Raw genomic sequence first — 26218 nt, 5'->3', positions numbered from 1 at the left:
CCGGTGACTGCAGTGTGAGATGATGAGGCGTTGATGGCAGAGAGGGGTCGATAGAGACACGACTCAGATCTGCTTGCGCACGTCACATACATACAGACACACACTTCCATGCTCTCTCGCACACACACACACACAGGCCTTTGTCAGGTGTAGAACTGTGTGATTGAGGGGCCCCACCTGTGAGGATGGACCAGACATCAGACTCATGATGTCAGGCTGCCGTCTGGAGAGATCTGGGGGGGGGGGGGGGAGAGCAGATGAAGAGAGGAACTATGGAGAAGCTCCCACTGACAGTCACAGTGGGAAACCAAGGATCTGTTCCTGTGACGCAGGCACACACACACACACACCCATGTACAACTCTGTGAGTGTGTGTGCAGTTCTCCGATACAGTATGAGTGAAACATGCTGTGAGGAAAACACTAGAAGACAAACACGCGCAGCAGCGCGGCAGCATGAGATCACTTAGCGCGTGCACACGCACACACACAGGTGCATGCCCCAAAATGGTTTGAATGTGTTCATCCCACACAATGTAAAAGTCAGTGTCTTGATTGACAGGAAGAAAACGGCAATAATTGTGGTGACAAGCATCGGCACTACAAGTGATGGGTTTATCTTGGTACAACAACAAGTCCATCAGATGTGATGTTCCCCCGTGAGGGCTGAGCAGCAGAGTGCTGGGAAGTGGACTGGGAAGTGGACTGGGAAGTGAACTGGGAAGTGAACTGCTACTGCTTAGTGTCTGTAGTCTGCTCAGCCAGACTGACTTCACACTGTCTGCTGTGCTCGGAGATGGGGGACTGGTAGATGAAGACTGTGTGAATGTAAGATCTATTTTCTGATCGTTCTGATTAGCTCATGTGTGTGTGTGTGGTGATATTATGACTTATCACTGGTGTGTTTGGCTGAGGGACATAACTTGTGTTTCATCTGACATTGTTACAGTGAGTTCAACAACTTCTGCTCTGCCGGACTCCATCTGTGCACACACACACACACACACACTTGAGATGTGAGAACAGAATGGAGTGTATGACTCGGCCTGCGAAGCGGAGATGATTCATGTTAACACAACATTGGTCTCGACACTCATCATACACACTATCACTGCCACACACACACACACACTCACACACACTCCCCTGCCACTGAATGACAGTGTGGACTGGTGATAATTACATTGACATTTAGTGTCATTTTGATGATGATGTTCCTGAATCTTCAGCCCTAGTCAGCTAGTCATCTCTCTTTTCTCTCTTTCTCTCGACTTCTCGCTCTCCTTCCCTCTCATATCTCTGTGTGTCCCTCCAGGTTTGGTAAGAAGAAGGCGGAGGTGAAGGCGGAGGTGAAGGCTGGGCTGCAGAGACAGCGTTCTGAGGTGCTGAGCGAGGAGGAGCTGGAGAGGATGAAGGAGGAGAGAGAGAGGTGGGTGATCAGCCAGCTGGCCTCTCCCCTTGCCCTGACCCCGGCTCTCTCTGTCAGAACACCAACACTGTGTGTGTGTGTGTGTCTGTGTGTGTGTCTGTGTGTGTGTGTGTCAGGATCGAGGCCAAGCACTCGGAGCTGCGAGACCGTCAGGCCCGGGGCCGCGGCCCTCCTCCTGACGTGGAGGACGATGACGGCGACCCTAACTACGCACGCATCAACAACTTCCGGGACCACCAGTCTCCTCCCCGCTCGCCCTACCCCGCCCGCACTCCCTCCCCTCAGCGCCCCCCCGCCAGCGCCCACGCCCTGCACCCCGCCCCCGAGGAGGCCCTGGACGGACTGTACGCCAAGGTCAACAAGCAGAGGGCTCCGCCCCACCCTGCCCCGGTCTCCCCTGACAGGTGAGTCTGGCCATTCCCTCCAGAGCCAATCAGATGGGGCAGTTTGAATCTGAACGAATGGACTGGCAGCAAAATGATCCAGAAGCGTGTGTGGCTGCATGTGTTCTCTGTGTGTGTGTGTGTGTTTTGGTATGTACTTCGTATTTTGTACATCTATATTACCATCTCCTGTGTGGACAGGGGCCCCTCCTATATTACTGTTTCCTGTGTGTACACTGTCCTCTCCTATATTACTGTTTCCTGTGTGTACACTGTCCTCTCCTATATTACTGTTTCCTGTGTGTACACTGTCCTCTCCTATATTACTGTTTCCTGTGTGTACACTGTCCTCTCCTATATTACTGTTTCCTGTGTGTACACTGTCCTCTCCTATATTACTGTTTCCTGTGTGTACACTGTCCTCTCCTATATTACTGTTTCCTGTGTGTACACTGTCCTCTCCTATATTACTGTTTCCTGTGTGTACACTGTCCTCTCCTATATTACTGTTTCCTGTGTGTACACTGTCCTCTCCTATATTACTGTTTCCTGTGTGTACACTGTCCTCTCCTATATTACTGTTTCCAGTGTGTACACTGTCCTCTCCTATATTACTGTTTCCTGTGTGTACACTGTCCTCTCCTATATTACTGTTTCCTGTGTGTACACTGTCCTCTCCTATATTACTGTTTCCTGTGTGTACACTGTCCTCTCCTATATTACTGTTTCCTGTGTGTACACTGTCCTCTCCTATATTACTGTTTCCTGTGTGTACACTGTCCTCTCCTATATTACTGTTTCCTGTGTGTACACTGTCCTCTCCTATATTACTGTTTCCTGTGTGTACACTGTCCTCTCCTATATTACTGTTTCCTGTGTGTACACTGTCCTCTCCTATATTACTGTTTCCTGTGTGTACACTGTCCTCTCCTATATTACTGTTTCCTGTGTGTACACTGTCCTCTCCTATATTACTGTTTCCTGTGTGTACACTGTCCTCTCCTATATTACTGTTTCCTGTGTGTACACTGTCCTCTCCTATGTTACTGTTTCCTGTGTGTACACTGTCCTCTCCTATATTACTGTTTCCTGTGTGTACACTGTCCTCTCCTATATTACTGTTTCCTGTGTGTACACTGTCCTCTCCTATATTACTGTTTCCTGTGTGTACACTGTCCTCTCCTATATTACTGTTTCCTGTGTGTACACTGTCCTCTCCTATATTACTGTTTCCTGTGTGTACACTGTCCTCTCCTATATTACTGTTTCCTGTGTGTACACTGTCCTCTCCTATATTACTGTTTCCTGTGTTTATTCTCTCTCTATATTCCTGTCTGTCTATCCACCAATCTGGCCTCATTTCTCTGCTGCTGCTCTGAGGGAGACAAGACCACCCCAAGGTGGTTATCTCCCCTGCAAACACACACACACACAAAGACACATGCGCACACACACACACACACACACAGGTGCACACGCGCGCACGTGCATACAAATGCACACACACTCGACACAGTCCCACCAGCTATCGATTAACGCCAGCCAATCAGAGAGCAGCGTTCCATCACCAGGCTCTGTGAGCTGTGTTTCCAGGAAGTGGTGATGAATGTCGCCCCTCTATCTGGAGGGGAGATAGCCACGCTAGCTACACTTGATATTTATTACATATCATATGCATTCATAATGGATTTGCCTGTACAGTACACACTTTCACGTTCAACTTTCTGACAGAACCCTGCCGAGGGAAATGTTTTGAGGAGAGAGTCCAAAGGTTCCAGAGTGGCACGGTTTCCAAACCACCCTTGTGACATTGGACAGAGAGGATGAGGAAGAGGAGGATGAGGAAGAGGACGACGGGGAAGACTAGCCTGTCATTGTTGCCGTGTCTCCCTCCCTCACACAGTCCCACAGTCCCCACAAAGCTCCATTCTTCCTCGTCCTCCCTCCATCCTCTTATCGCCCGGACGCTAGACCCTCCAGCCCCCTCCCTCCCCCTCCCAAAACGCACCTCTTCTCCTCCGCTCCTCTCTTTCATCTGACTGAAGGGTGGAGGCTGGGGGCGGCCGGATGGGATGGAGGGATGAAAGGAGCGGCAGCTCTTGAGGGGTCCTTGTGGAGGAGAGTGGGTACTTGTGTTGCCCCCCCCACTCCCAGGTCTGCTCTCTGAAGAGCCCCCCCCCCCCTGCCCTTCGTCTACGGCCAAGTGCAGCCCCTCCATGACTGAAGAGGCCGACCCTGCGCGCTTCCACAAGTTACTATAACAACCACGACCTCCAGGGCGCTCTCGTCCAATTAGAAAGTAATCATTGAGTCCCCTGAGAGGCCTGGGAGAGAGGGGCGGGGGGAGAGAGGAGAGGGATGGTGAGAGAGAGGTGGTGGGAGGATAGGGAGGATTGGGGGAGAAGGAGGAGAGAGGGAGGGGGAGAGAGAGGAGAGGGATGGGGGGAGAGAGAGACAAGAAACATTCAGAGAGGGAAAGGTAGAGCCAGGATGACGAGGTGCCCATTCAACAGAGCTGCTCCCCTCCATGAACACTGCCCTACACAAACTACAAGACTGAACAACACACTCTACCCAGGGCACTCCACATCACGCGGACAAAACACGAGTCCTCCTCTCCTCTCCCCTGTGTGCCTGCCTGCTCCCCCGCTCTCCCTTTCTCTCTTCTTTTCCCCTCTGCTAGCCTCTCTTCTCCCCTCCGCTCCTCTCCCCTGTTTTCCTAGCTTCTCGTCACCTGTTCCCCGTCCCTCTCCTCCTCCCCTCCTCTTCTCCTATCGTCTCTCCTCTCTCTCCTTGTGTTCCTTTCTTTCGCAGCACACAGAGCACCTCCTCAGATAGATAATAGAGCTTCTCTCCCATCGAGAGGAGCTGTAGTTTGGACTTCTCTCCTGCTCTCTCGCAATCCAGTGGGCCTGCCATCCAAATAATTATAGAAATCAATAGATGGGGAAGAAAAGCTTTTAGTGTTGGTTGGGTGAGCGCTGGAGTGCTTTTCTCCCTCTTAATTAATCAGCCATTCTGTGAGCTGAATGAGTGCTACGACGCCCGGCGTACGTTCGCTTTCTTTCCCTCCCTCTCTGTCTCTCCCTCCCATTTTATCTCTCTCTCTCTCTCCCTCTATCTCTATCTCCCTCTCTCTCTCCCTCTGTCTCTCTCTCTGTCTCTCTCTCTCTGTCTCCCTCCCTCCCTCTCTCTCTCTCTCTCTCTCTCTCTCTCTCTCTCTCTCTCTCTCTGTCTCTCACATACACACATTCACGCACACACATGAACACACACAAATACATATTTACACATGTACACACATACACATACACACTCTTGCTTTTAAAGTGTGCCAAGCTGTTCTGCCTAAGTGCTGCGCTTTCCTTGAGACCTGTTCCTCTAGTCTTCCTCCTCCTCTTCCTCCTCTTCCTGCAGGTGGCCAGACTGGGGACCTGGGTTCAAATGGAAGTCTAAATGTGAGAGCACAGAGGTGGAGAGAGAGAGAAAAAGTTTGATGGTTGATGTAGGGACGGATAATCATAAGGAGCGAGCGTGGAAGGGACCAGGGGGAGAGGGGGAGAGAGAGGCACAGACCCCAGAGCAGGGGATGAGCGGGAGGGTGAGAGAGAGGCACAGACCAGAGCAGGGGATGAGGGAAAGCGGGAGGGGGAGGGGGAGGGCTTCCGGAGACCCCCGGTCGGTCTGATTCACTGGGGCTAATTTCGAGCGCAGAGTACAAGTGGCACTCGTCTCCCTCGGCCCTTCCTGTTCCCTCGCTTTCATCATCCTCCATCCTCCCCTCTGTCTCTCTCCCCCCCACCTCCTCTCCCTCTGTGATTTCCGCCTCTCATATTTGCTCAAGAACTTGAAAATATATTCCACACAAAGGACGTATGTGCGTGCTTGTACGCGCGCGTCACACACACACACGGGGAGACACACACATCAACCGAGACGCGCACAAACACACACACACGGGGAACCATCCTTTTAATGGTTCCCTACTGTTGCATCCGGTAGCTTAGCAACAGGTCTGAGTGGCACTGTGGTTTTGTGAGTCGGGAGAGGTTGAGAGCAGGAGCGACCAAACCCTTCCAGAGGAACATCTTAAATAGCTCTGATTGGTATTCAACACATCACCCTAATTTTAGCTCCTCCAGCTGAACCGCTTGAAGAGGCTGGCTTCTCTCATTTAAGAAGCACAATTAAGGCTTTCAGGGGAAAACGAGAAACGTGGCGAGATGGGCGAGGTAGTTACAGAGATGTGACAGAGAGAGAGTGCGTGATGGCGACGTGGTCGCTGGCGTTTCATCAGTAGAGCAGCCATGTCATCGGGGCCACGGCGTCGCCTGCGCGGAGGTACCGTCCCCCGGCCGACCCTGTCTAAACGATGTTATGGCGGCTGCAACATCCCTAATTACGGCCGCGATTGCAAACGGCGTTTAGAAAGCGGTGTCACTTCCTGTTAGCGGCGCGGCGGCCCACCTGTCAGACGGAGCTATCTTTTGTTGTCAAATTTCATTAGAGAAAACGTCGACCAATTAGAGCGCAGCGGGCTGGAGAGGGTCTTGCAGGGAGGGATGAAGGGATGGAACACGCCGCAGACAGTAGCGGAGGAGTAATCAGATGGAGAGATATGAAAAGAATGGAGAGAGGGGATGAAACCAGCAACCATAGCAAAACTCCCAGCCAGAGAGAGATGGGGAGAATACAGAAAGGGAGATAATGAGAGAGGAAACCGTCACGAAAGAGAAAAACCTTCCACTTTTAAGTCAGTTGCTTCGCATAGGCGGCAAACTGTGCGCTGACAGCCGGCAGAGACAGATTGTATCAGTGTTTGACGGCTGCGTATTGACTGCTGTTTGTGGTCAGGCCTACCACCAGTACATGTACTACACAGCTGATAACGACCCGCTCATTCTCTCAAGCACACACCAGGGAACGCACACACTCCTACCCCGCTGGAGAGAAAGACTACAACTCCCTATTGGACTCCCTCAAAGATCGACTGCAAGCCCACGTCTGTGTGTTCCAGAGAAAGGCTGCAGGAGATGCCGGCGGAAGATGGAGATCTCACCGGAGCTCCAGTCTGTTCTGGATGCTGGAGCCGTCGGGATCACCACGCAGAGCCTGTTCTACATGCCATGTTCTACATGCCCCTCCTGGTTCCTCAGCGATCCAGCGCGATCCTCCGCTGCTCTCTCATAGCCAAGCCTTCAGCGCTCCACCATGGACGCTTCCTCTTTCCTCATCGTCTCTCTGTCCTCATCCACTCTCCATATGTGTCCAACAGTGTCCAAGCCCAGCAGTCTTAACCAGGTTTTAAGAGACCTGTGACCCGCCTGGGGCCACTGTATGAAAAGCAGGGCTTGTTGAGACATATTTTACTTTAATGATGGTTCCCCGCAGCAGGTTATTGATTCCAGACTTGCTGTGGGTGGATTGTGTGGGCGTGTTTGTATCGACATCTAGGGACGCTATTTCGATTGCATATTTTAAATAGCTGGACATTCTTACGGGTGTTGTTTTGCAGCTGTAATAGTTCACAACAGGAAAGGGATCTTCTGAAGCTTTGAGAGTGGAAACAGCAGCGCAGGAGTTAGCATTAGCATTGCCCATTTCTGCTGTTTCCATCAGTGTTCTACGGGATGATATACAGCTGACACAACAAAGCTAACGCGCTACGCTAACCCACTTCTATTGTTGTTAATTGCCACTTGGCTGTTAAACAGTGAAGTCATGGAAGTTTAGTTTTATGATGGAGCACTTGTTTCCCAGATCCAATCAATACCTCTGTGTGTGTATGTGGATACGTATGTGTGTGTGATTGTGTGTGCATGTACAGTACGTGTGTGTGTTGCCCTTTTCTCTTTCTCTCTTTCTTTTTTTTTTTTTACGGGGGCTCATAAATTGCATAAACTAGCCATGAGGGATGTCGGGGGAGGGGGGGCGGGAGAGGAAAGGGGCGGAAGATCTATGCCGGCACACATTTACACCCGCTCGTCTTTGGCCCTCCATCACTGGAATGGAGGCATGAGGGAGAGAGAGAGAGAGAGAGGGCGGCAGCGGCCACAACTCTGTCTCTCTATGAGAGCATGTCTGGCGCACGCACACATGACATAACAGAACGGAATAGAATCAAAACACAACACAATTGAATTAGAAAAAAGAATACCAGAGAATACAGTAGAATTGAATACCATTGGGGGGGAAGATCTGTCCTGTCTGCTACTGTACACATCCGTCTCTCTCTCCATCCTCACATGTCGTATGCTAGCGTCCATGCCTCCCCCCCCATGCCCTGGTGAGGGGACTAGTATAGATGGCTCCAATATAGACATTAGACCCTGGAGGCATGGAGGTAATCCGGCATGTCTGCGTGACATAGTGCTGTGCCCCTGGTCCTGGTGTGGAACACTAGGAGTCAGAGTCTGTCCAGATTCCTGACAGGCTGCGAGCTAGCTAGCTCGTCTCCGTTCCGCTAGCTCGTCTCCGTAACGCTCCGCTGGCCCTGAGCCCTGCGTTCACTCCCTAGCATGTCCTTGGCGTGTCGCTGGCGCGTCGCCGGTGTGGGCCGAGTCCGTTCCCACCGCCTCATCCCTCAGGAATGTCTGGCACTCGGGTCCTCCTCTAACGAGGTTTAAAAAAGACGGGCTAATGTTTTTGTCTTAATCTAATCCTCTCTCTGTGTGAAGCTTGGAGCCAGAGCCAGCTGCATTGACCGGCCGTCCAGCTAGCTGCTGCTAGACACACAGCTCACAGTAGTCGCTTCTCAACGCTCTCACCAACCGTCCACGCTATCAGGATGCTCACAGGGGGAGACACATAGATCTAATTGACTTTCACGGTTTCCTGTGTGTTTTTCTGTCTGTCTCTTTCTCTTTGTGTGTGTGTGTGTCTGTGAGTGTGTGTGACCGTGGGTGTGGCTGTGTGTGTGTGGCTGTGTGTGTGTCTGTGTATGTGTGTGTGGCCGTGGGTGTGGCTGTGTGTGTGTCTGTGTGTGTGACCGTGGGTGTGGCTGTGTGTGTATGCTTGTGCGTTGTTTGTGTGCTACTGCAGCGCCTACCCTGCCGGGATTGGTGCGCTTGGTGCCTGTGGCAGACAGACACGCTGACTGCTGATGTTTGTCTTGAGACAATGGCAAACAGAGAGGGAGATTGATTATGTGCGTGTGTGTTTATAACGGGGAGAGAGGCAGCGACGGATGACTGGCCCAGTTTTATCTCCTCAGTCAGACTTCCACGCCTACGTGCCAGAACACACTGTTTGAGACATGTAGGGTGAGTGCTCCCATTGGCTGGTTGAGTCTCAGATATAGCGTGTGATTGGTGGGTTTTGAGACCAGGCGAGGGTCTGCCGTGCTGTACTGCAGAGCTACACGGGCCTGGAGGAGACTGGAGGGGGGCTGGTCATCACACCCCTGGATGAAAAAAACGTTTCATGATGTCCTTAATATCTGTCTCTAACACACTCTCTGTGTGTGTGTGTGTGTGTGTGTGTGTGTGTCGGCAGCAGTGTGGACCGTATCCAGCTGTTGAGGAGGGAGTACCAGCAGGCTCGGAGGGAGGGAGCAGCACCGGCCTATGAGGAGCTGGAGGCCCGGCGCCGAGGCCCGGAGTACGACCCCCACCGGGTGAGTCCCTCACACACACACACACACACACGCTCAAATACTGTACAGCCAACCCTGGGTGACTACCACACACACTCCTGGAAAGTTACTGACACACACACACACACGCTGTCTCACAACCATCACCCTTACTGGGTGAATGGCACATCAACCTGATCAGCTCCACTGTGCCCCCCTCCTGCCCCCCCCATCACCCTCTCTTCCAACCCTCGCCATCTGTGCCGCGCTGCCACAAAGGCACCAAGGCCTCTCCAAGGTAGCAGAGCTGAATCACTCTCTCTGTGACTGTAGGATCTGCACAGTAGCCCAAGGAACTGTTTATGCTCCGACATATCTCTTCAAAGCAGCTTGTGTTTCCAGCGGCCCAGTGGTGTCTGTGGCGGTGTTCTGTCTGGATGTTTAATCTGATGAATATCCTGCTGTCTCAGACTCTTAACAAACTCTCCCTGCTAGCTGGGGCGAATGACAACATTCCCCGCCAGCCCGCACGTCCGTGGGTTCTGTCGCAGATGACCAGAAGGATCTGCGCGTGTGTGTGCGCGTGGTTTTTGAGAGCTAACCCTCTTCCGGGCTTGTTCTGAGGGTGTTGTGTTTGGTTAAGCACAGGGCGTCGCATTAATCAAAACACTCCACTCAGGTTTCACTACCGGGAGCCATGTCCAGCTGTAGGATTAGCTGTTCTCAGATCTAACCTCTGCGCGGTTCTAGACAATACCAGGTGTTTTTCACGACCAGGCCCATCTGTGGTGGTGGAAGATCAATAGTGAAGGGCCCATCTCTCTCATCCAAATGAGAAAAAGTTTCTTTGTTTACTACAGAGAGGCCGATTAGTAGTCAGCGGGGGTAACGGGAGGACATAAAGATCAAATTAAAACCATTGGCAAACAGCAATCACTGCAGCTAACGAGCAGGCTCATTAGGGAAGACGCATTTAATAATTAGAGCAGGGGTGATTATTTATCTGTTTGTTTTAGAGGCAGAGAGGCAGAGAACAGAGGGCAGTGGTTATCAGGGAGGACAAGAGGAAGTCCGAGGGGTATCTGTTTCCTGTTTGGGGGAGAGGGGGGGGGGGGGGTTACTCATTGTGATGGATAGGATGACTGTTTTTCATGCTAGTCATTCTGACTCCAGTGTAATCTAGTGTTGAGACAATTTAGCAACGAGGCTATGAAGACAAAAGGCAATGCTGGCGTGTGTGTGAGCATGCATGCGAGTGTGTGTGTCAGTGTCAGCAGCAAGCGCTCCCCATAGGCAAGGAAAGCTAAATCAACAGGCTACTATAATAGCTTCTCTGCCGACAGACACACACACACACAAAACCTGTGTGTTTTCTGGAGTGTTGAGATGATTCCCTGTTGTCTTGGAGGAGCAGAGCAGTCACTGAGAGAGGTGACGTCTTGGAGGAGCAGAGCAGTCACTGAGAGAGGTGACGTCTTGGAGGAGCAGAGCAGTCACTGAGAGAGGTGACGTCTTGGAGGAGCAGAGCAGTCACTGAGAGAGGTGACGTCTTGGAGGAGCAGAGCAGTCACTGAGAGAGGTGACGTCTTGGAGGAGCAGAGCAGTCACTGAGAGAGGTGACGTCTTGGAGGAGCAGAGCAGTCACTGAGAGAGGTGACGTTTTGGAGGAGCAGAGCAGTCACTGAGAGAGGTGACGTTTTGGAAGAGCAGAGCAGTCACTGAGAGAGGTGACGTTTTGGAAGAGCAGAGCAGTCACTGAGAGAGGTGACGTTTTGGAAGAGCAGAGCAGTCACTGATAAAGATGACGTTTTGGAAGAGCAGAGCAGTCACTGAGAGAGGTGACGTTTTGGAAGAGCAGAGCAGTCACTGATAAAGATGACGTTTTGGAAGAGCAGAGCAGTCACTGATAAAGATGACGTTTTGGAAGAGCAGAGCAGTCACTGATAAAGATGACGTTTTGGAAGAGCAGAGCAGTCACTGATAAAGATGACGTTTTGGAGGAGCAGAGCAGTCACTGATAAAGATGACGTTTTGGAAGAGCAGAGCAGTCACTGAGAAGTTCTGTCTCAACATGGAAGCTCTGTCTCCAGAGCTCTAGTTGTTTCTGCTTGCCTAAGTAAGGATGGAATGCCACGAGTGGAAGAACTGAGATTCCCAGACAAGATGGCTTCTGCTGATGATGTCACAGCAGGCAGTCTGTCCTGGGTCAGGGCGGGGACAAGAGTCAGGGAGGGGCTGTTCTGCTGGAAGCCAAGGCCAGGCCATGTTCTTCTTCTTATCAGCTCCAAGGTTCCTCTCTTGGCCTGGTCGACCCTCACCACCCCCCCCCCCCCCCCCCCCCCCCTCTTCCTCCCCCAGTGCACAGATCCTCTGACAGTAGTTTCATTATGCTGGCCTTGTAACAACACATCACAGTGATATGAGACAGCTGGGAGGGGAGAGGAGGGGAGGATAGAGGAGGGGAGGGGAGGGGAGGGGAGGGGAGGGGAGGGGAGGGGAGGGGAGGGGAGAGGAGAGGAGAGGAGAGGAGAGGAGAGGAGAGGAGAGGAGAGGAGAGGAGAGGAGAGGAGGGGAGGGGAGGGGAGGGGAGGGGAGAGGAGAGGAGAGGAGAGGAGAGGAGAGGAGAGGAGGGGAGGGGAGGGGAGGGGAGGGGAGGGGAGAGGAGAGGAGAGGAGAGGAGAGGAGAGGAGAGGAGAGGAGAGGAGAGGAGGGGAGGGGAGGGGAGGGGAGGGGAGGGGAGGGGAGAAGAGAGGAATCTCCCTCAGGTCTCTTCTGGTCTGCTTCACCAGCATTCACAGACCCCTTCCTCTCTGGCACTGAGAATCTTCAGTGGACAGAAGACATGATGGTGTTTAAAGGTGGAGATGCAGCAGCTGCATGATTTGATGTCCCTAAGCTGGCCAGAACCCGCTCAGCTCCTGTTGGCTTCAGTTGAGTCATCTGGAGCTGTTACTCAGAAGTGCAGAGAGAACCACAGGGCAGGGAGTATCCCGGAGGTCGTCTCCGTCAGTGAGCATCGGAACACAGCAGCTGCAATCATGGAACTCTCATGACGTGGATGACTCGTTAAGGGAGTTAGGGTTGTAGGTGGGTGTGCGGGGGGGGTGGGTTGATGATCCATGCTTGCAGGGGAGTCAACATGACTTCATACTGGCTGTAGGCATGTTGAGGGGGGGCCGGATGAAGCAGAGTGTCTAACCAGGTTATGGAGGATGTGTGTTTGGACAGGCCCTGTGTCAGAGGGGATGATGTCAGGGATGAGATTGGAGAGTGGTGGATGCCCGATGTGGAACTGAGAGCTCTGCTGACGCATACTGACTGACTGAGCCTGCCTGTGTTCCTCCCAGACTCGATGTCTGGCTGCCTTTTTACCTGCTTCTGTGTCAGTGCTCCGCCCGTCTGTCAGTCTGTCTGTAGTTATCTGTGTCCAACAGGCCCTCCGTCTCACAGCTGCTGCGGTGCAGACTCACCAATTAGAACAGTCTATTTTCACCCCTAATGAATTCCGACTAAATAGTCTGTGAAAACCAAGAGATGGCTCTTACTGTTGCTCTCCTCCTCTCTCCTCGCCCCTTTACTCTCTCGTTCTCTCTCCTCGCCCCTACTCTCTCCTCCTCTCTCCTCGCCCCTTTACTCTCTCCTCCTCTCTCCTCGCCCCTTTACTCTCTCCTCCTCTCTCCTCGCCCCTACTCTCTCCTCCTCTCTCCTCGCCCCTTTACTCTCTCCTCCTCTCTCCTCGCCCCTACTCTCTCCTCCTCTCTCCTCGCCCCTTTACTCTCTCCTCCTCTCTCCTCGCCCCTACTCTCTGTGGGACTCTGGGTCTGCAGATGGTGGCGTCCCAGTCCGTCCCCAGATCCATCGGTCCTGTGACAGTGTTTAGGATCCCGTAACGTTGTTACCTCAGGAATGCTGCAGCTGAAGCCACTGCTTCTTGGAGCATTCTGGGAAGGGATTCCACCCTGGATCATCCTCATCACAGCAACAACCTGCTGAGCTAAAGTCTGATGCAGAGCTTCCACAGAAGCACACCATCTTAATCATAAATTTAACAATTTCATTTTGATTCAACACGTTATCTGCATGAGCCTGACCCCAGGGTCCTATGTAGAGTAGAGGGGGGGGGGGGTGTTCTCAAGGGTAGTATGGGGAGTCAGGAGGGAAGGTGAGTAGGGGAAATGGATCTGAATGGGGGCACACAGGGGGGGGGGTCAGAGAGCTCTGTTTGGAGCGTCTCACAGGAACGCCAGTCTTAATGCACCAGCTCTGACTCAGCCTGCGGTACAAAGGCTAGAGGGAGGGAGGGAGGGAGGGTGGGAAGGAGAGAGAGAGAGGGAGGGAGGGAGGGTGGGAAGGAGAGAGAGAGAGGGAGGGAGGGTGGGAAGGAGAGAGAGGGAGGGAGGGAGGGTGGGTGGGAAGGAGAGAGAGGGAGGGAGGGAGGGTGGGAAGGAGAGGGAGGGAGGGAGGGAGGGAGGGTGGGTGGGAAGGAGAGAGAGGGAGGGAGGGAGGGTGGGTGGGAAGGAGAGAGAGGGAGGGAGGGAGGACTGGAACATTGACACGCACGAGACGTTCCCGGTCCCTCTGTCTAAATACGGACACTGTCCCATGAGTAACACACACTCTGCTTTTCCACCAAACACGCAGTTGAAGGTCTCCATTTAAACACAGTAGAAACCAACTGACACAATTGACTGCTTTGGGTTTCTATTGAGACCATGCTTTGAAGACAGAAAACAAAGGAGGCTGAAATCCAATTTTGGTTTCCCACTGGGAGAGACCCAGTACCTATAACTGGCGTGGGACAGGGTTGAGCCAGGACTGGGCAGATCCTGGGCTGGCGTTCTGAACATCTGGGCCTGGTTACCTGGCCCCAGTCTGAGAACAGTTAGCACAGTGCCACAGCTAGCCCTGCGCTGAGTATTGGCTAATACAATAACGTTAGGAAAATGTTTTTTTTAAACACCAAATACCTGCGAGGCGATTGAAACTGTGCTCCCAAACCAGAGCAGTGGAAATAAAAGAGCAGCCTTGTTGTAAGTCAATGGACTCTTTGTTGCTAGGAAATGCAGAGAGGATATAAAAAATAACAGCTATGTCCTGTTCCTACTGAGATGTGTGTGTGCATGCAAGTGTGTGTTTGCGCGCGTGTGTGCTTGTCACTATGTAGTCTTTATCTGAGGTCTATCTTGTTATAGGTTCCAGGAAGGATGTTGTTGTGTGAATGGTGAACAACACTTGAGGGACAACATGGAAGGTTACCGTACTCAGGGTAGTATTGAAGGTTACAGTATTTGTAGAATGAACACGCTTTAGACATTGTGTGTATCGATTCACTGAAACCTTTCTCTAAGCTCTGTGGAGTTCACCTTGGCCCTGTGGCTATCTTGAAGGATCACTAGCCTACTGTATAGGTATATTGCAAACAAAGAAATATGCTTTACTGAGTTACAGCTTTGTGCAAAGCCTTATCCAAATGAACACCACAGCCCGTAGCACAGAGTTTTGACACAAGGTACATATGAATGATGCTCTACTTAACATGTAGGTTATTCACTACTGGGCAGATTGCTGTTGAAAAACAACCTAATAAATAAAACAACCTAAATTATTCTCTTCTGAAGAGTAGATGACCTATGGAGAAAGAACAGTAATTAGGAAAGCCACGTTTTGGGAATGTACTGGTAACAACAGTAGCCAAAAGAAAGGTGGTAGAGGCTGCAGTAGCCAATAGGAAGGTGGTACCCTTGTCCCCTTGGCTGCCGTGGCCAATGGGAGCTAAGGGCTTTTTGTAGGGCTGATCTCTGAGGTGATAATCAGCCCTCTTCATCACCTCTCCATCCTGATCAGATTACAGGGCTGGAGAATTTGTTCTCCCACTGATTCTCACGTTGATGGACTCAACGAGGCTTCCTTATTGAGCTGGGAGGAACCTATGACCTGATGAAGATCTAGCACCAGGGTCTGTGGGACAGAGAGATGACCGGAGGGATAGAGAGAGGGAGTGTGGGAGAGAGGGAGAGAGAGCAAGAGAAAGGTGAATAAACATCTGGGCTGGAGAGGAAGAGAAACTGAAAGAAATGGGGGGGGGGGAAAGAACAAACCAAGACAGAATATTAACAGTCAAGACCAACAGAGAAACTAAAAGAAAGAAAGAAAGAAAAGAAAGAGAAAATGAAGCGAGGTCTTTGTGGTCTCCTCAGCATGTGCACTAACGACATCTCCATGGCGTACCCAGCCGTGTTTTCCTCATGCCAGCTCCAGATGATTATAAACATATTAGAACATGGCCGCCAGGCGAGTGTAAACGCTAACCCTTCCTGACCAGGGACTCGCTCATGGAAAACCAGCCTCCACTGCTGCTGCTGGGGCAGTTAAGCCAGGCTAAGATCACCTCTCTGGGCTGGGAGAGGGTGTGTGTGTGTGTGTGTGTGTGTGCGTGTGTGTGTGTGTGTGTGTGTGTGTGTGTGTGTGTGTGTGTGTATTAGCAGCTCTCTGTGGTGCCCCAGGCCTCCACTCCATCAGTTCTGCCCTTCATCACCTCACATGGAACGCTGCCATGAGATGCTGCTGTTGTTTCAGAAGATCAGCCTGCTTGTGTAGTCTGCTGAGTCATGGAAGGTCAGAGGTCGAGTCTTGGAAAAACTTTCAGTGTTGAAAATGTGTAATTTAAGAAAGTTTTTAACTAGTAGCCTGTTGTGAGCCTTAATGAACTGTGTCATTATGGGGAAATGCAGATACTCTGGACGTTTCCATGGCACCTGTGTCGTGGTTTTGGTTCCTGTGTTTTGACTCAGCCGATGAGGAAGCGAAACGGGAATGATCCTCCTGACCACCATGTGTTACAACATTATACACGCACACACACACACACACACAGCCAAGCACACACGGCCATACACGCAACCCTCCCACACGCACATTCATGCTCTCAAACACATAACCACACACACACACACACACATACAACAACAAAAACACACCACCGCCCCGAGCGCTGATGCAGTAGAGCAGGGTTCTGCCGGAGAACACCTCGTGATCATGAGGTGCCACCTGTGACTCATCCTGAACGGCAGCAGCAACTGCTGATCCTGAGAAGCAGAGGAGGAAGGGAGAGGGTTCCTTACACCACCAAAACAACCGCTATGCTGTTCCTCAGCTGCCTGTGCTGGGTGGGGCGTTATGTCTGTTATTCTTAGGGAGAGGACAGGGGATAATCGAGCTCATCTCTTCTCCTCCACGCTGACTGGTTAACACACAGACAGCACTGCGGAAGGCCAGCGAGCCCAGCTTGTGTCAGGACAGGACCAGCAGGCGTACGGTGCGCGTGTCCCAGTCGTAAAAGCCGGTGGGTGTTAAAAGAGAAGGACGGCTCCATTCGACTGCTGGTTGCTGCCAGGCGGCCCCTGTGCTCTGAGCAGGCATTAAACATGCATCATATTAATGATTCTCTAATCTGGCAGCTCCACAGGGGCAGAGGGAGGCATAAATAAAGTGTCCTCAACGAGACTGCTGGGGCCAGCCTCGCACACCAACACATGAGTTACACTTTCATCTGCAGAGGGAGGATGTTTTCAGAACACTTCAATGGTACTGTAAAATGATACTGGTACTGTATGATTGGTAGTATAAGTGGGAACTGCACTCTAAGAAAGAACGGTGTAATAATGATAATGGGAGTGTAACAGTAGGAGGAGGATGATGTCACCATGGTGATGGTTGATACAGAGGTGCTGACCTCCAGGGTGTGTGTGAGGCCCGGTTCTGGGTCTTAACGAGGTGGTTCTGTTACCGCGCCTCACAGGACAGGAATGTGGCCCGCTCCAGCAGTCCACTGAGCCGGCACTGATCCCGACCAACTGCCGTAATTCCCACTTAACGTTCCGTGGTTCTGAAGTCATGATGCGATCACCTCCGAGATCAGAACAAAAACAGCAGTCATGCCGACGGACACGCTTCACTCCTAGTCCGAGCCCCTCCCTCCCGCTCCCACGCCCCTCACCCAACACCCCTGCCCTCACTCGCGCTCACCACCTCCAACCCCCTCCTGCCCTCCCCTTCCGTTCCTCCAGTTTCCCACCTTTCCGCACCATGGCTGAACGGTCGGCTTGCTTCGGTACCCCTGAGAAGTTAAACAGATGGACGGACAGACAGGCAGCCAATCCGCACAGCGTTCCAGTGTTGTCGTTGGCTACAGAAGAACGGGCTCCGTCTCCCGCGGACACACTGCTCGTCACGGTCACCCGGGGGTCTCCTGAGGGAGCGGCGGGGGCGATGACACGACGTGAGCGGGTGACGGCTGAGCCCCCGCCGCCCCCCCCCCCCCCCCCCCCCCCTGACCACACCGCCGACCGCGGCGGCTCCCTCACCGCCCGTGCTGGGAGACGATGCGCTTGGACCGGGGCTGGAGGCCTGCTGCCCCGGGGGAGGAGGGGAGGGGGGGGGGGGGTTGTAGATGTCAGAATGAATGCCCTTGGTCACACGGACCTGGCCAAGCCCTGAGGCAGTGGTGACAGACCCACACAAAGATGTGTACTCTACAGTCTGATTGCATTTTGCACTCGGCCTTTCCATTTTGGTCTTTCCAAATATAGTGCTATAGTTGAGAATGTGTCGGTGCCGGCTATGTTTTGTGTGACAGTAACTAGGGTTGTTAGGAAAATAGAGACCTGGGAGAGAGAGAGAGAGAGAGTGAGACCAGGGCAATGGGGATGTCCATGAAGAATTCTGGGTAATGTCTGAAGTGTCATATGTGGATGAGGAGTCTTGCAGAGGCTCCTGGGAACCGGGAAAGGAGAGGGAGATTAGATGAGTCAGAGAGAGGAGAGAGCCGACATGAGGTAAGAGAGGGAGGGAGAGAGAGAAAGAAATGGAAAAAGAGATGGAGAGTGAGAGAGGAGGGGCCTGTAGGTCATGCTTGCAGACAGGTCAGGAGGGAAAGAACGACATCACATGACTGTCTGACCTCGGAGAGGGAGAGAGAGACGGGGAGAGAGGGATGGGGAGAAGGGGGGTTGAGAGAGCGAGTGAGACATGTGTTCTGTCGTAATTGAGGAATTTTAATGTGATTAGTGTCTGGCTTTGACCTTGCTTGTCTAGCTGGTGCCTGGTTGGCCTGATGGCCGCGCTGTGGCTGCTCGTCACCTGCCCCTCCCTCTCTCTTCTGTTTCTGAATGTCTGCGCCTTCTCTCTATCCATTTCTTTCCCTCTCAACGCTTCCTTTTATCTTTTATATCTCTTTCTGCGTCTATTTTCTATCTCTCTCTATATATATATATTATATATAGACACACAACTATCTTCTATCTGTCTCCCTCTCCTGCTCTCTCTCTCTCATGTCTTATATGACACCAGGGTATAATGGGCATCCAACTGCCTGGTCATGTGGTAAAGGAGAATGTCAGCCAGTACTGAGGGATAATGAGATCTACAGATAGCTCACCTGGCTCTCCTCTCTCCTCCACTCCCTTCCTGTTCTCCTCTCCACCACTCCTGTCCTCTCCACCACTCCTGTCCTCTCCACCACTCCTGTCCTCTCCACCACTCCTGTCCTCTCCACCACTCCTGTTCTCTCCTCCACTCCTGTTCTCTCCTCCACTCCTGTTCTCTCCTCCACTCCTGTTCTCTCCTCCACTCCTGTTCTCTCCACCACTCCTGTTCTCTCCTCCACTCCTGTTCTCTCCTCCACTCCTGTTCTCTCCTCCACTCCTGTCCTCTCCACCACTCCTGTTCTCTCCTCCACTCCTGTTCTCTCCACCACTCCTGTCCTCTCCACCACTCCTGTCCTCTCCACCACTCCTGTTCTCTCCTCCACTCCTGTTCTCTCCTCCACTCCTGTTCTCTCCTCCACTCCTGTTCTCTCCTCCACTCCTGTCCTCTCCACCACTCCTGTCCTCTCCACCACTCCTGTTCTCTCCTCCACTCCTGTTCTCTCCTCCACTCCTGTTCTCTCCTCCACTCCTGTTCTCTCCTCCACTCCTGTTCTCTCCTCCACTCCTGTTCTCTCCTTCACTCCTGTTCTCTCCTCCACTCCTGTTCTCTCCTCCACTCCTGTTCTCTCCACCACTCCTGTTCTCCTCCTTATATGTCTCCACCAATCTTAAACTGGTCAAATACCGTCAGGCCTTGAGCCCCTTGCTTGGTTACTTACTCTCAGTCACACACACACACACATCAGTCTGACACTTTGGAATGAGAATTCCGTCCACGGGAGATCTTCTGCCCTTGTTCTTTCTAATATAAAACTGCTCAGCTCCACTCTGGAAGGTCACACCCACCCACACACGCACACACCACACACACACACATAAGTAAGAGAGAACTATTGGACTTACATGTTCCGTTGAAAAGGCTCTAACATTAATCTATTTCTCTACTTCCGTGTCTCTGTCGTGTGAACGGGTGTGTTGGCAGTGAATGTTGACCACCCTGTCTGGGTCATTGTGAGAGCTTATCTCCAGCAGAGTGGATGGTCATCATTGGTACAGGCTTTGTAAGGCTGCTGCTGTATGCTCTCTGACGATCTGTGTGTCCTACTGCCTGTCTGTCTGCTTCTGCCTGTCTGCCTGCCTGTCTTTCTGTCAATCTACCTGCCTGTCTGTCTGTCAATCTACCTGCCTGTCTGTCTGTCAATCTACCTGCCTGTCTGTCTGTCAATCTACCTGCCTGTCTGTCTGTCAATCTACCTGCCTGTCTGTCTGTCAATCTGGCTGCCTGTCTGTCTATCTACCTGCCTTTCTGTCTGTCTGTCTGTCAATATACCTGCCTGTCAATCTACCTGCCTGTCTGTCTGTCAATCTACCTGTCTGTCTGTCAATCTACCTGTCTGTCTGCCTTGCGCTCGGTTGTCTTTTTTATCACAACTCAATCCTCTGTTCTCTCCCATGATGGTTTTTGTAATGTATCTCTCATACACAAACACACACACACACGCGCATGTACACAATCACACACATGCTTGCAGACAGAAAGTCAAGGTTGGGACAGGTTCTTTCTCTTTCGGCATGGTAAATGGACACTGTTAAAACACAGAATGTGTGTACTCACATTCATCACCTTCTCACACACAGCCTTGACTGGGAGAGGAGAGGAGAAAGGGGGAGGGAAGGGTGGAGGATAGGAGTGGAGGGGAGAGGAATGGAGGGGAGAGAAGGGGAGGTGAGAGGAGAGGAGAAGAGGGGAGGTGAGAGAGGAGTGGAGGGCAGAGCAGTGTTATCACCCCTCAGCACCCTGGCATGGCCAGAATAGATAACAGCCAATCAGATGAGCTCGTCCAGAGGATCTTCCAGAAGCCAGGGCCTCCTGCTTCTGAGCAAATCTCCCACCTCAAACAGATATGAAGAGCAGCTATGAGAGAAGACAGATATTAGGCTTACGCAACAGTGTGTCATTTTGATGAACGTATTGAAACTGCTGACACATTCCCTGTGTGCTGCGGCTAAACACTGAGTACTGGTGTGACCAGTCATCTCGGGTGCTGTGTGTATGTGTCAGTCTGTGTGTTCGTGTGTGTGTGTGTGTGCAGTAGCAGTTGCTTGGCTTCGGCTGAGTGTACTTTACCCATCTAAATTTCATGGATGAAATGTCATTTCTCCAACTGAAATGATCATCATGGTCCGTATCAGTCCAGGAGAGGGAGGAGGGGAGGTGAGGCAGGAGGGAAGAGGGGAGCTGAGGCAGGAGGGAGGAGGGGAGGTCAGGCAGGAGGTAGGAGGAGAGTTGAGGCAGGAGGGAGGAGGCGAGGTGAAGCAGGAGGGGAGTTGAGGCAGGAGGGAGGAGGGGAGGTGAGGGAGGAGGGGAGGTGAGGCAGGAGGGAGGAGGGGAGCTGAGGCAGGAGGGGAGGTGAGGCAGGAGGGAGGAGGGGAGCTGAGGCAGAAGGGGAGGTGAGGGAGGAGTGGAGGTGAGGCAGGAAGGGAGGTGAAGCAGGAGGGGAGGTGAGGCAGGAGGGAGGAGTGGAGGTGAGGCAGGAGGGAGGAAGTGAGGCAGGAGCCTCCAGAGACCCAGACCCCCTCCCTGGATGTTCCTCTCAGCCCTGTCTCTGTGTTAGTGAGCACTGACTCACCCCTCTGGGACTGAACCTGAAAACTTCCTGTCTGTAACACTGCCTGTGTTGTGAACATTTTGGAAGAGACATTAGACTCTCATTCCCTGTATCTGATACCTCTCTGTGTGACTGCCATCTGTGTGTTCACACACGCTGCTCTCTCTAGGGGTTCTGATTGGACGCTCTCCCCAGTAAAAGCCTTGCTAATTGGCCTTCTGGGGTGGGCAGAATCTAGACTAGGCGGGCTATTGCTTCAGAATGGGACTCGGTAGGTCAGGGGTCAGCGAACTTTCGCCTGACCAGTGGTGCCCCTGCCCCACTCTGCTGGAGACCCCGTAGAGTTCCTGCGTTTTACCAACGGGCCTCTGAACAGTCGTGTAGGCTCCAGAATGTGGGTCAGAGTGTTTGTATCAGTTAAGGAGTGTGAGATTGGACTGCACACTGCTGTTGTTTATAGATCTGGAGCCAGAGAAGGAGTAACACTCACCGTAGCAACTGGATTCCGGCTCCCTTTAAAGCATGTAATTGAACACAATAACCAACTGTTTTGTTTTTTTCATCGTTTTCATCCACTTTTTAAGCGTATTTCTCTCTCTCTTTTGATCTCACACACAAACACACGCACACACTCGCATTCTATCCGAGCAGTCAGAGTGATGGACAGTAATGTACCCGGGCTTGGTGCTCTTGATTATAATCTTGTGTAATGAGTGTTCTTAGTATCACTTACCCCAGTTTACCTCAGCACCTCAATACCTCTCTGTTGCCATGCTGTCATATGACAGCCCACAGATGACATATCAAGGCAGTGTTATATCTCTATATTTATATCGGTTGCTATAGAGGTGCATCTAAAGGAAGACTGTATTCTTTGTCCTTTAACGAGATTAGGCCCATCTGCCTTTACACTGTAGAATAACAGGTTAGGTTTGTGGTGCTCTCAGACCTTTTGGTTCACATTGACCTTCTGTAATCTAATATGCTGGCCACGCCCTTTACCTAAATGTCAGGAGAGTAGGGGGGGGGGAAGGGGAAGGGAGGAAAGGAAAGGAGGGGTGAGGGGGGTGGGAGAAGAAAGACGAGAGGCAGAGGGAGATGATGAGAGGAGATAAGAGGTTAAGCGAGGTAGAGGGAGGAGTTGTGGAGGCTGGACTGAAAGCAGGCGGCGTTCTCTAGCAATCATCTCCTGGAGGGAGAGAGAGCAGTGTCGCTTCCATCACATTACACATCCATCTAACCTGCCAGAGAGGCCAGCTGCTCCCTGCTGCCTCTCACACACACACACACACACACACACACAGGTATGACACGTTCTCTCACACACACACACACACACACAGGTATGACACGTTCTCTCACACACACACACACAGGTATGACACGTTCTCACGCACACACACAAACAAGTATGACTCGTCCTCATACAGATATGCACACACACACACACACACACAAACAAGTATGATTTGACACAACCACCCACACACACACATATACAAATATAACTCTGCCTCTCTCACACACACACACGCCCAACTGCGACACACACATATAGATCATATAACCATCAGCGCCCTGCAGGGCTCACCACAGCTGAGATTTATCAGGACCAGGGCAAGACACTCCCATCTCTCAACGTGCCAATGCCCTATCAGCAGCGACGGAGAGATCAGCCCAGGCATCCCTCCTCCCTCACCCAGAGGAGTCAAAGCGTGAGATACCCACCGATAGCCAGGGAGATACGGGGGCTCGGTGAAATGTGCACTTGTTTTGAACCAGAGCACACTCCGGAGGACATAAGCGTTGAGGGAGAAGGCGGCAGGCAGGCAGGCAGGTAGGTAGGGAGAGAGAGAGAGAGATAGGCAGCAGAGCTGAATGGGATTAGACACTCCCCGCATGTCAGCATTAAACTCTTGCAGCTCTCTGTTCCTCCTCCGCTCCCTGGCTCAGCCTGCCCTTGAACGTCCTCAAGGTAGGCCTGATAAGAGCTGGGGGGAGGGGGGTGGGCTACAGAGAGAGAGAGGGCAGGGGTGTGTGTGTGTGTGGGGGGGGGGGTAACGGAACTGGGAATGGTTCCTCGCTCTAAGCCCCCGTCTGCCACCCAGCTAGACTCTATTCTCTCCCGTCTCCAGCCCTCACTCCCTGCGTTCCTCCCTTCCCAAACTTCCCGACTTAAAAGTTCCTGGCGGGGATTAGGAGAACAAAGGAAGGTGAATTCCAAGGAAGAGCGGGGGAGAGGGAGGGGGGAGGGACAATCGCCCAACTTTTTGAGAATGTCAGCGCCCCGGAGAAAGCCTCATCCTTTTTATTTGTGTCTTTTTTATTATTTATATATTCCAGGAGAGTCTTAACGTAAGAACATAAGCACGTATGAACAGTCACAATGAGACTAGGTCAGCCAGCCTCTCTCTCTGTGTCTTGCCAGTCAGGGCATGGTCGCACGCCCGGCTCCCAGATAACATTTACAATCCCCCACCATGTACAAACGCTGCCATTTCAATGCGTGGGGATAAATAAAACAGATATTGAGATGCCGTTCGGGGGTTTAATATGTGAAGATGGCCCGAGTCATTAAGAGCGGCGTGCGTACGCTCACAGATTGACCTTCTCTGTGGTTAATTGCGCTGAGATGTTGGAGGTTTGGAGCATGTGACATTTCTGAGCTTTTTATTATTCCTCTGCAAGGACGCTGATGTTATTTGACATTTGGAATTAAGCATTAAGAGCGACTTTGAATTGTGAAGCTTGGATTTGCGCCTCTGCAGTATCGTGCAGTTCTGTGGGGGGGGCGGGGGGGGTCCTAACGGAGGATAATTTATAAAGCTGTTATGTTCAGGGTAATTAGGATGGTGTCAGCAATGACAAAAGTCATGCTGACAAAAGTCATGCTGACTGGCACAGCAGAGAGTACTGAGAGATGAGGAGGAGAGGAGATGGAGAGAGGGTGAAATAGAACGAGGTAGGGAACCAGAGGAGTAAACCATCCGTATGACAAGAAAAACTGTCAGTTGTTCCTAGACTTTCAAAGTGATGACTCTCAGATGGAAAACACAAAAGGTAGGCAGACAGGCAGGCAGGAAGCACACAGACAGGCAGGCAGTCAGACAGGTAGGAAGCAGACAGACAGGCAGGCATTCAGACAGGTAGGAAGCTGGCAGACTGGTGGGTAAGCAGATAGTAGACAGACTGACTGGCCAGTAAAGATGTGTAGGCAACCCATGACATTTAAGTCTTAGCAAGTGACTCTTACACATTTCTGTTCTTCCAGCTATATGATGCTGTGCTCCCACAGGAGTATGTTATCACCAACATCATGTACAGTCCCTCCTGGGGATTTGCAACAGTTCTGTGGTCCTCATTTTGTATTTGAATATGACAAAATGGACTTGACTTTAATATAAATAGTGTGGGAGTTAGTATAAACATGACAGTCAGTATGTATCTCCTATATTACAGGGACTTAGTAGGACTAAGGAGTCAGTATAGCTCCCATCACTCAGGGACTTAGTAGGACTAAGGAGTCAGTATAGCTCCCATCACTCAGGGACTTAGTAGGACTAAGGAGTCAGTATAGCTCCCATCACTCAGGGACTTAGTAGGACTAAGGAGTCAGTATAGCTCCCATCACTCAGGGACTTAGTAGGACTAAGGAGTCAGTATAGCTCCCATCACTCAGGGACTTAGTAGGACTAAGGAGTCAGTATAGCTCCTATCGCTCAGGGACTTAGTAGGACTAAGGAGTCAGCCGTCCTCCCTGCTGCCTATCCAACTATCAGCGCCTATGGCCCAGCTCAAATCAATGCAGCCTCATTAAAGGAAATTATGAAAAATTAACTCTATCAGATGGATGATTGTGTGGCGTGCGGGGAGTCTATGGGCGGTCACCGTGGCTCCCAGCCAGCAGCCAGTAGGGAGCAGTGAACACAGCCAGGCCGTGGCACTTCGTTAAGAGCCTGCGCTAATTAGCAGAGGAAACGGATGGCTTTTCACCAACAGCACCAATTACTGCAGTCAGACTCAGAGAGAGAGAGAGAGAAGGATGGAGGGATGGAGAAGGACAATAATGAATGAGCTTGTTTTCTCTCTCATGTTGAGCTGAGTGGTCTATGACATCACTGGCTGTTGGACGTTAACAAAGAATGTGTGTGTGTGTGCGCGCGCGCGCATATCCTATGTGTGTGTGCAACCAGTGTGTATGTGCATTTTTGCATGTGTGTGTGATAAGAGGTTAAGAGGATGCCTCTTAGATGCACCTAAAGGTGCATCTTCCATTATGAAAGAGAGAGCGAGGTGAATGTATCCCATCTCCTTTTTAAAGGTCAGTTGACATGTGATGGTTGGACCACAGTGGACTGGCCCCGTCCCTAACCCTGGGACCAGAGATCAGCATTGTGTGTGTGTGTGTGTGTGTGTGTGTGACCAGGCATGAGGAATGCTACCTGCAGATCAGGCAGAGGGACTGGTCACACAAAGGTCAGTAAGAGTTACCACACCTGTTTAACTCCATCTGGTCGTTAGAGACCCAGACATGGTACAGGTTGAGTGTGTGTGTCTGTGTGTGTGTGTGTGTGTGTGTGTCTGTGCTCATGCTTGCAATCTTCTAAATAAGGAAATGTTATATCCAGGGCTATGGAGTGTTACATTCCCATGTTACAGTTGCTAGAACACACACTGCACACACACACACATACAACCACACATACACACACTGTTTACATTTTATGGTCCAGTCCAGCTATGCTCTAACAACCACTCAGTCTTGCATTACTGCTGCCTTGTCCTCTTCTTAATTAAATT

The 26218-nt window shown here is 51.6% G+C and overlaps 1 protein-coding gene across 4 annotated transcripts in view; it reads left to right on the top strand.

Moving 5' to 3' along the window:
* pard3bb (par-3 family cell polarity regulator beta b) overlaps positions 1–26218 on the top strand; it is a 74078-nt gene that overhangs the window by 35239 nt on the left and 12621 nt on the right. For 3 of the 4 annotated variants that reach the window (XM_067257638.1, XM_067257631.1, XM_067257614.1), the window contains 3 exons: positions 1315–1428; positions 1545–1832; positions 9306–9426. In XM_067257638.1, the coding sequence (XP_067113739.1) occupies positions 1315–1428; positions 1545–1832; positions 9306–9426 (523 nt within the window). The remainder of the gene's footprint in view (positions 1–1314; positions 1429–1544; positions 1833–9305; positions 9427–26218) is intronic. The other variant, XM_067257623.1, reaches the window with a different exon arrangement.

Source organism: Osmerus mordax, chromosome 2 (genome assembly GCF_038355195.1).
Source record: "Osmerus mordax isolate fOsmMor3 chromosome 2, fOsmMor3.pri, whole genome shotgun sequence".
In the NCBI taxonomy this organism is placed as follows: Eukaryota; Metazoa; Chordata; class Actinopteri; order Osmeriformes; family Osmeridae; genus Osmerus; species Osmerus mordax.
This window is presented reverse-complemented; position numbering and strand designations above follow the sequence as displayed.